Source organism: Dermacentor andersoni, chromosome 4 (assembly GCF_023375885.2).
Source record: "Dermacentor andersoni chromosome 4, qqDerAnde1_hic_scaffold, whole genome shotgun sequence".
NCBI lineage: Eukaryota > Metazoa > Arthropoda > Arachnida > Ixodida > Ixodidae > Dermacentor > Dermacentor andersoni.
In genome coordinates, this window is record NC_092817.1 from 13,991,258 (window position 1) to 14,005,408 (window position 14,151).

Genomic DNA, 14,151 nt, shown 5'->3' on the forward strand with positions numbered 1-14,151 from the left:
AGTCTTTAATCACAACAGAAACCTAATAAGATTCAAAGCCTACAAAGAACGCTTCTGAACTTATACGTTGTAATCTACAGAGGACACAAACACCACTGGACAAAAGACACCGGAGTCTGTGTGAATATTTAATTTGTTCCAACACCTTTGTACGAAAAAGGCCGCGAACAGTGCCCCGATTTATGATTACGTCCATACAGCGGCTGTTGCCAACTTGCGCAATATTTTCGGCGCGCAGTGAGCGGTCCGAGCGCTTTGGGTTCACGCGTCGAAATGAGCCCACCTGGGTACCTACTGCCACAGCTCGTTCGCGTGACACTTGTGGCCGTCCCGTGAGGTTAGCCGGAGTACCAACATTGAGCATCTGAACGCACGCCCGTGTGCTGCAGCACAATGGGCTAACCGCAGCAGGGTGTGGGGCTGTGGGATATGCCATTCCAAGAGAACATGCGTCAGCGCATGCTATAGCATGCGTGTCGTTGAGTGAGCGAGCGCAGTCTTCGTGATACATCATGTGTTTCATTGAAAGCATTAAAAAAAAAAGTCCGATCTCAAGGTACCTGCTGGTTTACATCTCCGAGCGTCTGACGATCATGTTTTTCGCTTAAAGACTGTTTTACTCCTGCAGCGGAATGTTACATATGAACGACGGTGCAAGGACGGAGCACATTCGCAAATGTGCTCGTACAAATAATAAGCTTAGCTATAGGCATTAAAAAAAAATCACCGAGTGCACGTTCTGGTTCGCATACAGTGTTAAAGAAAGAAAGAAAGAAAGAAAGAAAGAAAGAAAGAAAGAAAGAAAGAAAGAAACATTTGCTAACACAACTAAGGTCCCGAGCAAACTTCCTGCCCCGTTTCTCCTTTGTTGAATACGGAAGCGTTCAAAGTCTGTTCCACCGTAGTCTGTCCTTAGCAGGCCATTCCAGTACCCTCAGTGCGCAGGGTATATGTTCAGACAAACGCAACAACGCCAGCGGGCTTCTTAGCGTTGTGGCTGCAGCGCTTGGCCAGGGCCTCGTTCAGGTTCTTGATCATGGGAGATTTGGGCCGGAACAGGCTGCGTTCGGCGAGCAGTGCCTCAGCCAGACGGGTGTGGCGCTCGGACCTGATGGCCGCGTCGATGAGCAGCAGGTCGAAGACGTCGCGCTGCGCGTTGCTTCCGCCTATGCGCAACAGATCGTACCGCACGGCGGACAGCTTCTCGGCCGCGTCGTCGAAACGGCCCTGGTTGTGAGCCACCATTGCTTGCATCACGGGAAGGCCCACTTCGGCCAGGATGCGCTGCTGGTCGGCGGGCCAGCCACCGTCCTCGCGCCGCCCGAGGTCTCGCTGCGGCTGCAGGTCGACGAGCTGCGTGCCGTCGTCGCCGACAGCCAGGAAGGCCATCAGGAAGTGCAGCTGGTTGAAGGCCAGCACGCGGTCGTCGTAGTGCGCCTGCGCCACGTCGAATACGCCCGGCCAGCGCGATGCCAGCTTCTGCTTCGGCACTTCGCGCAGCTGCAGTCGGTACAGGAGCGAGGCGGCGTCCACGTAGTCCAGCATGGCGCCAGAGTCGCGCAGGCGCTTCGAGACCTGCCCGTCGAAGATGTCGATCGCCGCCTCGACCTCGCCCTTCTCGACGTGGTAGACGGCCCAATGCCAGAAGTTGTGGCAGGCCAGCATGCCGCACGGCTCCCAGTCGGCCAGCGTGCGGCTCAAGAAGGCGATGCCGCCGTCCGGGTCCGCCTGCATTTCGTGCACGTGCGCCAGCGCGTGCGTGGCCCACGCGTCGTTGCGGTTGAGCCGGAGCGCCTCTTCGCCTGCCTTTCGCGCCTGGTCGTACAGGTTGGTCTCGCACAGGCCGAAGGCGAGCATGCCATGCAGGTACGAGTACAGAGGCATGGAAGGCTTCCAGTGCGGTAGCACACGCGCTACGGAGTCGCGCATCTGGCGCTGGTAGCCCAAGTAGAAGTAGGTGTCGTGAGCGAACTTCAGAGCCAGCATGTCGGTCGGGTTGTCGATGAGGATGTCCTCCCAGAGCGACGCCGCGCGCGACAGCCGGCCCCGGGACCAGGCAAGCACGGCGTCTACGTGAAGTTGCTCGCGGTGCGGCAGTCGACCTTTGCTCGCGACCGAGTCCAGGACGTCGAGGTCACCGGATAGGTTCGCGTTTTTGACAACGTTGTCTCCGGAGCCGATAAGTGTCAGGCCGACGCTCAGTACCTGACCCATGGTGAAGTGTGGGTCCGTTTTCTTTAGACTTTCCAGCGTCCCAGACAGACCGCCAAGGGTCGGGTCGTCGTACCAGCCCACGTACTGTGTAAGCGCCGCATCGAACAACTTGCAGGCTTGATCGTTCGTCGTGGTGAGCGGCAGGTTTTCCGCTTTCCAAGCGGCGCACTCGCGCCAGTTTTGCCGCAGCGTTAGCTTGGCAGCCATGATGCAGAGTTGGGCAAAACCGCGAGAGACTCACTTGAAAAAGTAGACACACACGTTTTAGATTGGTTCCGTGCGCTGTCGTGTGATGTCAATGCAACAAACGCGTCACATATTTCACACAGTTCTTATCGACGATGCAAAAACAGCTGCCATGTAGGCATCTACCACAAGCAGTCGACGCGTTCTGCACAGTGTTGACAACTGACCAAATCAAGTGACTTTCTAATTTCAAAACGAATATTTACGCTCACAACTTATGTTTTGACAAATTTATTAAACATACAGTTTTTTGTTGCAGTAATGCATTGTACTTATGCTATATTTGCTAAACTTTGATTTTTTTGTTTTATTTGGCGAAAAGTTGTCGTAGTGTTGGCAACAAACATACGCGATCTCTGTCGAAGGAGTTGTAGGTTCGCCACATGTTTCAGAGGGGACTGGGGAATTAAAGTTTAAGAGTTATCAGCATGAGATTATGACAATGTATGCATCACTTCGTGTCACTGCGCATCTAGCCCGCTGTTGTGTGCTGTGCTCAAAGTCGAACGGACTATTACCGCGTATCGCCTCATTAGAAATTGGTTCGTGAACAATTTTTAGTAGGTGCTTCGCGCATTCATTCAGTTGTTTCGTACGAAAGAGCGTCAACTTACAGCATTGTGTTTGTCCAGGAAATAGCTCCAACTGTTTTCTGGCCGGCCAGCAGTCCAGGCAGTTGCATATCTCCTCGAGCCTTCTGAGAAAGGACTATTACGATGTCCTCGGTGTTCCAAGGAATGCGAGTCAAAAGGACATTAAGAAAGCATATTATCAGGTAAGTGAAGTCTAATAGAGTAAAATGAGGTGTTAGAACTTCCGGGTGTGGTTGCGTAGGACCAGTTTGCAAGCTTAGAACAGCTGATCGGTAAAAGTAGACAAAATTTCGAAGGATGGTAAACCTCAGTAAGGGCAGCAAGATGAAATGATTGTTATGATGAATACTGCATTGTAAACAAATTGTTTTTTTTTGTATGCTGAAGTACATGACCTATTCGTTTTATGCTGCTACGACATATTGTGGTGCTCCCGCGTTGATATCTGTGCTACAGTGCGACGAGTGCATGTTGTGATTTTCGCTGGGCTTTTTCTTGCGCAGCTCGCAAAGAAGTACCATCCAGACACCAATAAGGGCGACCCTGAGGCACAGAAGAAATTCCAAGAAGTATCTGAAGCCTACGAAGTAAGAAGTGTCACAGAAACTTCCATTCCACGTTGACGTGAAACAGCTGATGTTGATAGCCGTAGAAAGGCTGATGGACATACGTTGCGTCTACTAAATTTCATGAAAGCCCTCATAGTTAAGGCGTTCGAGTCGCGCTCCTGAAAGAAAACTAAGCCCGGGTGTGCTATTGTATTATTTTGCACTTTATTCCTGCTGTTGCTAGTTATGGCCTTACATGACATTGCATTGTATGCTCCCCTGCATATGACTGCTTACTAGGAAAGTAGCTTGTCAGATAGTGAGCAAACCTAAACTATCTGCATAAGAGTGCTGAGATGCTTTGTTGGTAAATATGTCACTATACTCTACCATTGGCACTGTGGTTCGAAGTAACAGAATCGCAAAATAATTTCAGCCATACAGAGGGTAGGGGCGTAATGCACACTGAAATCATAATATGAAAGAAATTTTGCTACTTCTGCCATCAAAATGTGCTGACCAGGACTGCAAAACAAGCTACAGCAGCCCGGGTAATTGCAGTGCAAATATACAGGACAGGAAGGCACACAAACAACAAACCGGTGCTACTTGTTTCTGTGCTTTCATGTCCTGTTGATTCATGCTGCTGACGCTCGGTTCCAAAAACACCCTGGATGCTTGAGATCGCAGGCTTGATTTTGTGCATGCTACACTTCGTGATAAAATCAAGACAGTAGCATGTTCTGCCTTGCAGGTGTTGAGCGACGAAGGCAAGAGACAACATTATGACAGCTGGGGGACAGACTCTGGCTTTGCCAGTGGTGCAGGCAGTGCAGGTGGGCCACAAGGCACCTGGGGTCCTGAGGGATTCCACTCCACCATCGACCCGGAGGAACTGTTCCGCAAGATATTTGGTGATCTCGGTGGCCGGACAGGATTCTCCGACTTTGACTTCTCGGAGTCTCAGTACGGCTTCGGCGGAGCTCAAGAGGTAAGGTTGGATAGTCTAAGTGTTTGCTACAGCCAAGGTTAGGCCTCACTCACAGACCTGTTGTTTGTTCCGTTGCTGTCATAGGAAAAAGACATGCCGGTGACACGATGGAGTCTTGCTCGAACGTGCGACGGTGGCGGTGGCGCTAGCAGTGCACTTGTTATGGTGTTGACTGACAAACTTGGTTAGGCTGAAATTAAATTAGTTTTGTGTAGCAGTTAAGCAAACAATGCAAGTAATCATTCTACTAAACCCGAAGATGAGCAAAATGAGAACAAAGTAAAATCAGGAGCCAGGAGTGGACATGTATTTTTCAAGGCAACATACGCTTTCCTCGGCACAGTATATAGAGGTACGGTTCTTCTAAAGGGGAAAGGGGGTAAGGTGGGTGGGCGAGGCAACAACCGAGGGTGTATTAGCGCAGAGCGTGTAGGATTGAAAAGAAAGGTGTGCTATTCAATTTCGATAGAGGAATTTGAGGTAGCACCATGTGTCAGCTGGCGGACGTGTCACTGCAGGTTCATTTTTTTCTGTAAGAGGCTTGGATGAGGGGGGAGGGAATTATCTGCTCTGCTGGAGGTAAGTGTACTATCATTTCTCTGCATGAGAGAATAAAAGAAGCGGCATAAAGTGGTGCTCATGGAAAAATAAATAAATGAAGTAGAATAAATATTTAAATAAAAGAACAAATGAAAAGGAGTAAAGAAAAAAAAATACACTAAGCAACCCAATGAAAAATAACGAAGTGCTGTTGCCTATAGTTTGAAATTTGGCATAGCGAATAAATTATAAAGCTCCCTTTCAAAAAACATTTATGCCTATTGGTTGCAATGTCTTGAACTTATGGGTGAGGTATGATTCTCTGTATTATGTCTCGCGCAGAACGTAAATTCGACTGTGGGATGTAGAGTTCGTCAAAGTTGTGACCTGGTTGGTTGAAATGCTGAGCGATGGCTTTCAGAAGCTTTTTAGCCGTGTTCGCGCAATGTCCGTTTAACCTGACGTTCATTGATTGTTCCGTTTCACCTATATTTTGTTTCTTACAGAAGGAACATTCAAGCATATAAATTACATTGGAACTAGTGTAAGTAAAGCGTAAAGCTAGTTTTTACTTTGTGTGTATAGTTATGCAAGGTGAATGCTGAAGGCACCAGCTGGCAATAGAACATGGCGGTGAAAGCGCCCCAGCAACAACAGCACTTCTTCATTGTCTCTTCTCTGCATGTCCTGTTCTGCATCGCGACACTACGCTGCCGGGGTTGGAGCGCCGACCCGGCACAAGTGATTATGGCTCGGCAAAGGCCACGCACTTAGAGCTTTAAACAGGAGACATGAACAACATTGGTTCTTGGTTGTGCGGACAACAGGCCTGGTTCTTAGGGAGCAATGTCATACATTGCATCTGAAAGCTGTCGCATGATTCGGTAGGGACCTGAATAGCTCAACAGTTTTTCCGTAGGCCCACACGACAAGATGGTGACTGCAGGAGCATGAGGGAGCCAGGTACATACTGCATGTCCCTATGGTGCGTATCGTTATGGGACTTCTGGGAAGCCTGGGAATCAGTGAGGCGAGCACGGGCAACTTGAAGAGCCTGTGCTGCCATAGAAATGCATTGTGGGCATAAGCGGTCTGCGACTGTGTGACTTGTGGAAGTACAGTGTCCAGGGACAAAATGGGATCACGGCCAAACAGTAGATAAAATGGTGAGTAACCTGCAGTGTCATGGTGGGATGAATTTTACGCAAAAGTGACATATGGCAGAGTGACGTCCCAGTCCTGGTAGTCTGGAGAAACGTACATAGCTAGCATTTTGGTAAACATTCTGTTCAGTCACTCTGTGAGACCGTTAGTCTGTGGATGATAAGCAGTGGCTATTTGATGCTCAGTAGAACATAGACGGAGGATATCATCAATGGCCTTTGACAAGAAGTAATGTCTCCGATCCGTGAGGCGCTGACGTGGAGCACCGTGGTGCAGGATGACGTTGTATAGGAGGAAATCTGCTACGTAAGTGGCACAACTTGTAGGCAGAGCTCCTGTAATGGTGAGGCGCGTGGTGTAATCGGTTGCAACTGCGACCATTTGTTGCCCTTAGTTGTGAAAGGGAAAGGGCCAAGTAGGTCAAGTCCCACATGAAAGAAAGGCTCAGTGGAAATATCAATGAGTTGTAAAAGCCCAGCCTGTAAAAGCCCAGCCATGTGAGTGGCCTTCCAGCGTTGGCACAGGTCGCAAGCAGTCACATACCGGCACACAGAGCGGCAGAGGACGGGCCAGAAGAAACGGCGCTGGACTTGGTCAAAGGTGCCGGTAACACCGAGATGCCCAGCAGTGGGCACGTCGGGGAGTTGATGAAGCACTGTGCATTGAAGGTGGCCTGGTACGGCCAGCAGTAGGTCAGCACCACGAGGGCACAAGTTGCGTTTGTACAGGACTCCATTGTAAATACAGAGAGATGAAGAGAAGAATTGGGAGTTGGCGAGCTTAACCAATCCATGATGGTTCACAGAATAGGATCACGGCGCTGTTCATTGCCGATGTTGAGGAAGCCTGAGATGGACATAATGCTGGTGCCGGATTTGAGGTCTGTGGCTTCCAGTGGGTCGACAGGGTGGCGGGATAAGCAGTCGGCGTCCTGATGTAAACGGCCAGATTTGTACACTACAGAGAAAGTGTACTCTTGCAAGCGTAATGCTCAACGACCAAGAGATCCTGTAGGGTCCTTCAATGAGGAGAGCCAGCAGAGCTCGTAGTGGTCCGTAATTACACGGAAATGGCGACCAAATAGGTATGGGTGAAACTTTGCTGTCACCCAAACCAGCATTAGGCACTCTTGTTCCATGATAGAATAGTTGCGCTCGGCCATGGACAGAAGGCTGCTTGCGTAAGCGATAACACACTTTTGACCACGCTGAATCCGGGCAAGAACAGCACCTATGCTGTGACCACTAGCACCTTTACGGATTTGAGTGGGTACTGAAGGGCCAAATGGGCTAAAATTGGGGAGATTGTCAAGAGTCTGATGAGTGCATTGAAGGCTTCGGCCTGCCGTTGTCCCCACGTGAAAGGGACGTCGTTCTTTAAAAGATCGGTGAGGGTGAGCAATGTCAGCAAAATTTTGAACAAAGTGATGAAAGTATGAGCATAAGCCTATGAAGCTACGAAATCCTTAACTGAGCGCGGCACAGGAAAGTCTTGCACGGCTCGAACTTTGGCCGGGTAAGGTTGAATTTCATTGGTGTTTACAAGGTGCCCGAGAACAGTTATTTCACATCGACCGAAGTGACACTTCAACGAGCTGAGCTGAAGTTTCACAGCACAAAACACAGCAAGGACAGTCGTGAGACACTTAATGTGGATTTCAAATGTTGGAGCAAAAACGATTACGTCATCGAGATAACACAGACAGATGGTCCACTTCAAGCCTCGGAGAAGGGCGTCCATCATTCAAACATCGCTGGGGCACTACAAAGCCCGAAGGGCACGACTCTGAATTGAAAAAGTCCATCAGGCGTAATAAAGCCTGTCTTGCGACACTTCTCATCAACAGCTATCTGCCAGTAGCCCGAGTGGAGGTCAATCGATGAAAAATATTTCGCCCCATGTAGACAGTCAGCTGCATCATCGATACGAGGCAGTGGATACACGTCCTTTTTTGGTGATCTTATTCAGATGGTGATAATCAACACGAAGTCTCCAGCTGTTGTCTGTTTTCTTGACCAGGACAGCTGGTGAGGTCCACGGGCTAGTGGAAGGATCGATGATGTTCTTCTTCAGCATCTTTGCGACTTCGTGTGGAATGATGCTGCGCTCTGCAAAAGACACGCGGTAGGGGTGGCAATGGACGGGAGTTGAACCGCTGGTGTGAATCTGATGACTGATTATGGCAGTCTGGCCGAGCAGGCAGTCATCGAAATAAAAAATATTGCGGTAACTGAACAGTATGCGCCTGGGGTCTTCAGTTTGAGCTGGAGAGAGGTCAGTAGCGATCATTTTATCGACGTTGTAGTAGGGTGATGAAGCTGAACGGGAGCTCTGCGATGATAGGGCTGACAGAGGCAGAAATAGTGGGCGAGAACGGAGATACCTGGTACTCATGCACAGGTGTCAGACAGGCCACTGCCATGTTACCAGGAAGAACATGTGCAACAAACGCAAAGTTGAGAATGGGAAGGCAAGCAGAATTATCAACAGTGGTACATGGGAGCGCGATGCCATGCTGTAGAATAATGTTGACAAACAGAGAGGCAATGTAGTCACCATCAGGAATGTGTGGTCGAGCGTTAAAAGGTACAGTAGTAGCAGCTTGAGGCGGCAACCGGGCGAATTCGGTAGAACACAGGGACGGATAATGTGCGTCAGAAACAAAGTAGCTGTCAGAAGGAAGGTCCAAGTGCATGACACCTGTTGCAGTTTATTAGAGCATAATGGGTTGAAAGAAAATCCAGCCCCAAAATCAGGTCATACGGACAGTGCTCCAACACAACAAATAAAACGGTGGTTTGGCGGCCGACAACTGGTGGCGTACTGCCGTCGGCAACGTGTGCTACAGAGGGTACGACAGGCATGAGGACTTTTTTGAGCCTTGTGCGATGGGCAGCACTTATTACAGCACTGGTGTCGAGGAGAAACTTGACTGGGACCCCATCCACCTCAACGTATAATATACTTCCAAGGGTAGACAATGTGATCAGAGGATTTGCAGGCCGGGTCGTTTATGCAGCATCACCTCTGGGAGCTGCACCGATTAGTTTTCCTGTGGCACGAACGCTGGGGAAGAAGAGTGGTGGGCCCGTGGCGAACAAGACTGACAACTTAGGGGTGATGGTGACCCGCTAGTATGGAAGGTCGTAGGTATGTTGTCAGTATTCGTAGATTAAGGATGCACAGAGAAACAGAGAGGACTTTGATCTGGGTGGTTGGATGGGAAATTACACCTAGGGGGCGATGACCAATGAGTGCGGCAATGATGAGCGATATGTCCAACACTCGAGCAATTGAAACAAATCGGCCTATCGTCTGGTGTTCTCCAGTCGGCCGAGTTATGACGGCGAGTTGGAACTGCTGAAAACGGGAAAGCAGTGGTTGGGCGGGGCTGGTCCTGACTGCCAGCAGCTTCACGAATGGGGCAGAGAGACGGGAGGCCTAAATTCGCCATCTCTTGTCTGATAATAATGGCCTGTATAAGTGAGACAGAATATGTGTTGTCTGGGCAATGCTGACAAGGAACGGCGGAAGACATGGCTTCGAGCTCGCAACTAATTAACCGTGTCAAATTTTCTTTTTATGGCAGAGGAGGTCCAGGTGGCTGTCCCTCACACAAAGATGTCTGAGCTGTATTTAGTAGCCTGTTGGAACTGCTGCGTAATGTGGCTACTCTTCATGAATTCAAAATCAGTTCGAGTCATAGTTCTTGCAGATAAGCAGGTTGACTGCCTCATCTGCTATGCCCTTCAGGATGTGGGCAATAATTTTACCGGAAGCCTACAGATAGCCAACAATATTTAGACTACACTAGTCATAACCCGTAACATTGCAAGCAAGGAATTTTTGTTGGACATGCGAAACGAATTAGAAGAATCTTTAGCGAAGACAACGATTATATCAACCACCTAAATGATTTTAAAGCAACGCTAGCAGAACGAAACTATCCACAAGTTCCTCTCGACAGGGCTGATGATGTCACATCAAGTTTTGAGAGGCAGTCGGAATTAGCTAAGGAACAGCCCACAGCAGAATCTGAGAGACCACCAGCCTTTGTAACAAAATATTATAAAGCCTTTCCAAGCATAAACAACATCCTACAAAAATACCACCCAATATTATCAAGTAATGAGCATCTGAGAAAAGTGTTCCCAGTGGTACCAAGGGTGACCTATCGCTGCAACAGAAACTTGTACACACAAAAGTTAGCCAACATCATTCCCCCTTAATAAAAGCATGTTCTCACCCCAGGTGCAAAACCTGCAGGCACCTTCAAAGTGACATTAAAATTAAAAGCACCGAAAATAGCTACACACACGAAGTGAAAACTAGCTTTACTTACACTAGTTCCGATGTAATTTATATGCTTGAATGTACTTTCTGTAAGAAATAATATATCTGTGAAACAGGACAATCAATGAACGTCAGGTTAAACTGACATTGCGCAGACACAGCTAAAAACCTTCCCTAGGCTGTCGCTTAGCTTTTCAACCAACCAGGTTATAACCTTGATGAACTTAAACTCTACATCCTACAGTTAAATTTCCTTTCTGCGTGAGACAGAAAAACCTGAGAATCATACCTGATCTATAAGTTCAAGACATTGCAACCAATAGGCATAAATGTTTCGAAGGGAGCTTTCGAATCTATTCGCCATGCCAAATTTCAAACTATAGGCAACAGCACTTCATTTTCGTTGGTTTCCTTAGTGCTTTTATTTTTCTTCTCCCTTTCTTTTGGTCTTTTATTTAAATGTTTATTCCATTTTATTTGTTTATTTTTCCATGAGCAACACTTTCTGCTGCTTCTTTTATTCTCTCTTACAAAGAGACGATAGTTCACGGACCTCGAGCAGAACAGATCCTCCCTCACCCATTGTCCAAACCCCTTCCATGAAAAAAGGAACCTGGAGTGAAACGTGAACTGGCTGACACACGGCGCTACCTCACATTCCTCCATTGACATTGAATAGCACACCTTTCTTTTCAATCCTACACCCTCTCCGTTAATACACTCTTAGTTGTTGCCTCGCCCACCCACCTTACCCCCTCTTCCCTTTAGAAGAACTGTACCTATATATACAGTGCCGAGGAAAGCCTTAAAAAAGACAAGTCCGTTCCTCGAAACGTTGGCTCCTGCTTTTACCTTGTTCTCGTTTTGCTCATCATCTCAAATTTCCATCTCCAGCCTTCCCTGTATTTTTCCTGCTGAACCTGAAGGTCACTTAGAATACAGTATAAATATTTGTGCAGATACAATTTAGATACAGTACAAAGAAAGCAAAGAAAATTTACATGTTAGAATCTGGTAAATACCGTAATCAGACATTGTGAGCTATGGTTATTGCTTGAAAATTGTTCTAGGGCAGGCTGAAAAGGTGTTTTTGATGAGAGATGACAGGTGTTCAATGCATTTACTGACCTCTAAGCTATGCCAGGAGACGCTGTCACTGAAAGGAGTCGCTCGCTATTGGGGTTACATAGGAGTGCATACTGACTGATCAAGTTTCAATTATCTGGCAAAAGCCAATTTCAGTATCGAAATGACGAAAGTTTGAGCCCATAGAAATGCACGGGCGCTGGCCGGGACCTTCGGTCGGAACTGAATTAACTGACAAATTGAATTAATTGGAGTCTAATTAACACAAGTCTACTGTAATACTTCGTTATAACAAAATGGGATATAAAGAAATAATAGATATAATGGAAGTAAATGGAATTCCACTTAAAAGACCCACGAGATACAGGTATTTAAAACCTTCGTTTAATGAAGTGAGATTGTCCTGCCAGTGGATAACCAGATTCGTCTCCTAAACCGAAAAATACCGATCGTTACGCGTCAAGCGCATTGCTTTCCATGGTGTTCAGCACTCGTTTGCTGTGGCAGTTCAAAATTCGCACTTCACCGTGTCAAATACGTTGTTGAGCAACACTAGTCTTTCTCACTGCCGCACGCAGCTTGGCGTGTCCTCTGAGATCTCCCCGGTGCAATCTCGCAAGCCTATGTGAGGCGCGCCATGCTGAATGGCTATGTGCGAAAGATTAGTGCATTCACTTCTCTCTTTCTCTAAGGCGCGCCGCGCAGGCAGCCACAGCTGGGCCTGGCCTCGGAGACTTCCCTAGCACAATCTCGGGGGTCACGCCCAAGTCATGCATTCACTTCTCCCTCTCCCTGCAGCATGCCGCATGGGCTGGCAGCTGGGTGTCGCTTCCGATATCGCATTAGCATCGCTGAAATTTCGAAGGCCATAAGCCAGCCGAGCCAAGTTGGCACGGCAAAGTTCGCTTGCCTCCTTGATCACACAGTAGAGCGCTGTGTTGTGCGCCACCTGTTGCTCGACCACAACGAGCCAAGTGGAAAGCGGACCTGAAAGGCCATCAAAATGAAACAGAAGGCATCTGTAAAGGCTGTTGCATCAGGTGCTAAGTCACGTGCTGCAGATGCCGAAAATTCTTTTGTTGTTTTATTCAAATTTTATCGTATCCGTGGCCGTGTAGCGGTTCCACGGGCCACAATGCCGTCTTCTTATTTCCATGTTTACAATTGTGCACCCCGTTGGGCATATATTGCAGAAAATGGCAATAATGGAGATAAAGAAGGAACAAATATAGTCATGTAATTTTGGCTCCCGATTCAACTTTGTTTATAATGAGATATAGTCATGTAATTTTGGCTCCCGATTCAACTTTGTTTATAATGAGGTTCGAGTGTATGAAAGGAAGTTGAAGGAGGTAAGCTCCATTACTGCAGTATGAAAACTGCATGTTAGTATGCTGTTTGCTGATGTTCTGTCCCAGTTTCCGCTATATTGCCTTTGGTGGCCTCTGAAATACATGCACAGATGCCACCCATCACAGAGTCTGATTGGTGTGTAAAGTGACCCCAATGATTAGCAGGCACGAGAGCTGCACAATAATGCAGTAATTAGCACTTCCACATCTACTTACTGCTGAGCTTCTATTAACAGGTAATCCTCAACTTGACCTTCCAACAAGCTGCCCGAGGGGTTAACAAGGATGTGACAGTCAACGTGGTTGACACGTGCCGTCGTTGCCAAGGCACCCGCAGTGAACCTGGTACCAAGCTGATCCGGTGCCCATTCTGCAATGGCAGTGGCATGGTGAGTTGGTTGACACTTACAGGGGTGTCGGTATGGAATTTACTGTTGTGCATTTATTTGGGACAACTGCACAGCTATCCGCTGCAATTTCTCAGTGGCTTTGGCATTGCGCTGCTGAGCATGAGATTGCATGTTTGACACTTGGTTGGCATATCTGCATTTTGATGGAGGCATAAGGCAACAACATTCATATACTGTGGTCTGGGTGCACATTGATGAACTCCAGCTGGCCAAATTAATCTGAAGCCCTCTACTGTGACATGCAATTCAGAAATTGCGTGAACCAAAATTTTGTTTCACCATCCAGACCAATTGACGCCTGAAATTTGTGGCGCCTATAGCATAAAGCTAGACCAAGGTGTTTTAGTCGGCCCGCAATAGCTCTCCACGAAAGAGAAATTTCTTTTTTATATCACGCAAGTCGGTGATGGTTGAGCGACTCACAGCATTTCTTGTTTTGCCACTCTTTCCCTTTTTCCCTTGCATATTTGTTTTGTTTTAACTGATCTAACCACCATCCCTTGTCATGGTGTTTTGATGCCTTGCAGGTACATGCACTGTTGAATTGTATGTAACTCGTTCACTCAGTAAATTAGCCAGTTGATATTCAACACTTGTGTTGCGTCTACGCATTCCTTCGTCTTCGTTTTCAGTGCACTGTTGTTATTAGCCATGTACGTCTCGTATATGTGCAGCTTTGAGAAGTTAAGCCCCATAATTTAATAATGTTTCGCT

General features: G+C 47.7%; 2 protein-coding genes across 3 annotated transcripts in view; one reads left to right on the forward strand and one right to left on the reverse strand.

The window, feature by feature from the left end:
* Positions 1-115: 115 nt before the first annotated feature.
* On the reverse strand, positions 116-2,606 carry LOC126535968 (tetratricopeptide repeat protein 38-like). Its single transcript, XM_050182848.2, has one exon. It carries the CDS (start codon positions 2,419-2,421, stop codon positions 955-957), a length of 1,467 nt encoding a protein of 488 aa, XP_050038805.1. The 5' UTR covers positions 2,422-2,606; the 3' UTR covers positions 116-954.
* A 198-nt stretch (positions 2,607-2,804) lies between these two features.
* Positions 2,805-14,151, forward strand: part of LOC126535970 (protein tumorous imaginal discs, mitochondrial) — a 37,282-nt gene continuing 25,935 nt past the window's right edge. For both annotated transcript variants that reach the window (XM_050182850.3, XM_050182851.3), the window contains exons 1-5: positions 2,805-3,002; positions 3,093-3,235; positions 3,557-3,640; positions 4,356-4,592; positions 13,264-13,416. In XM_050182850.3, the coding sequence (XP_050038807.1) occupies positions 2,897-3,002; positions 3,093-3,235; positions 3,557-3,640; positions 4,356-4,592; positions 13,264-13,416 (723 nt within the window). In that variant the 5' untranslated portion in view covers positions 2,805-2,896. The remainder of the gene's footprint in view (positions 3,003-3,092; positions 3,236-3,556; positions 3,641-4,355; positions 4,593-13,263; positions 13,417-14,151) is intronic.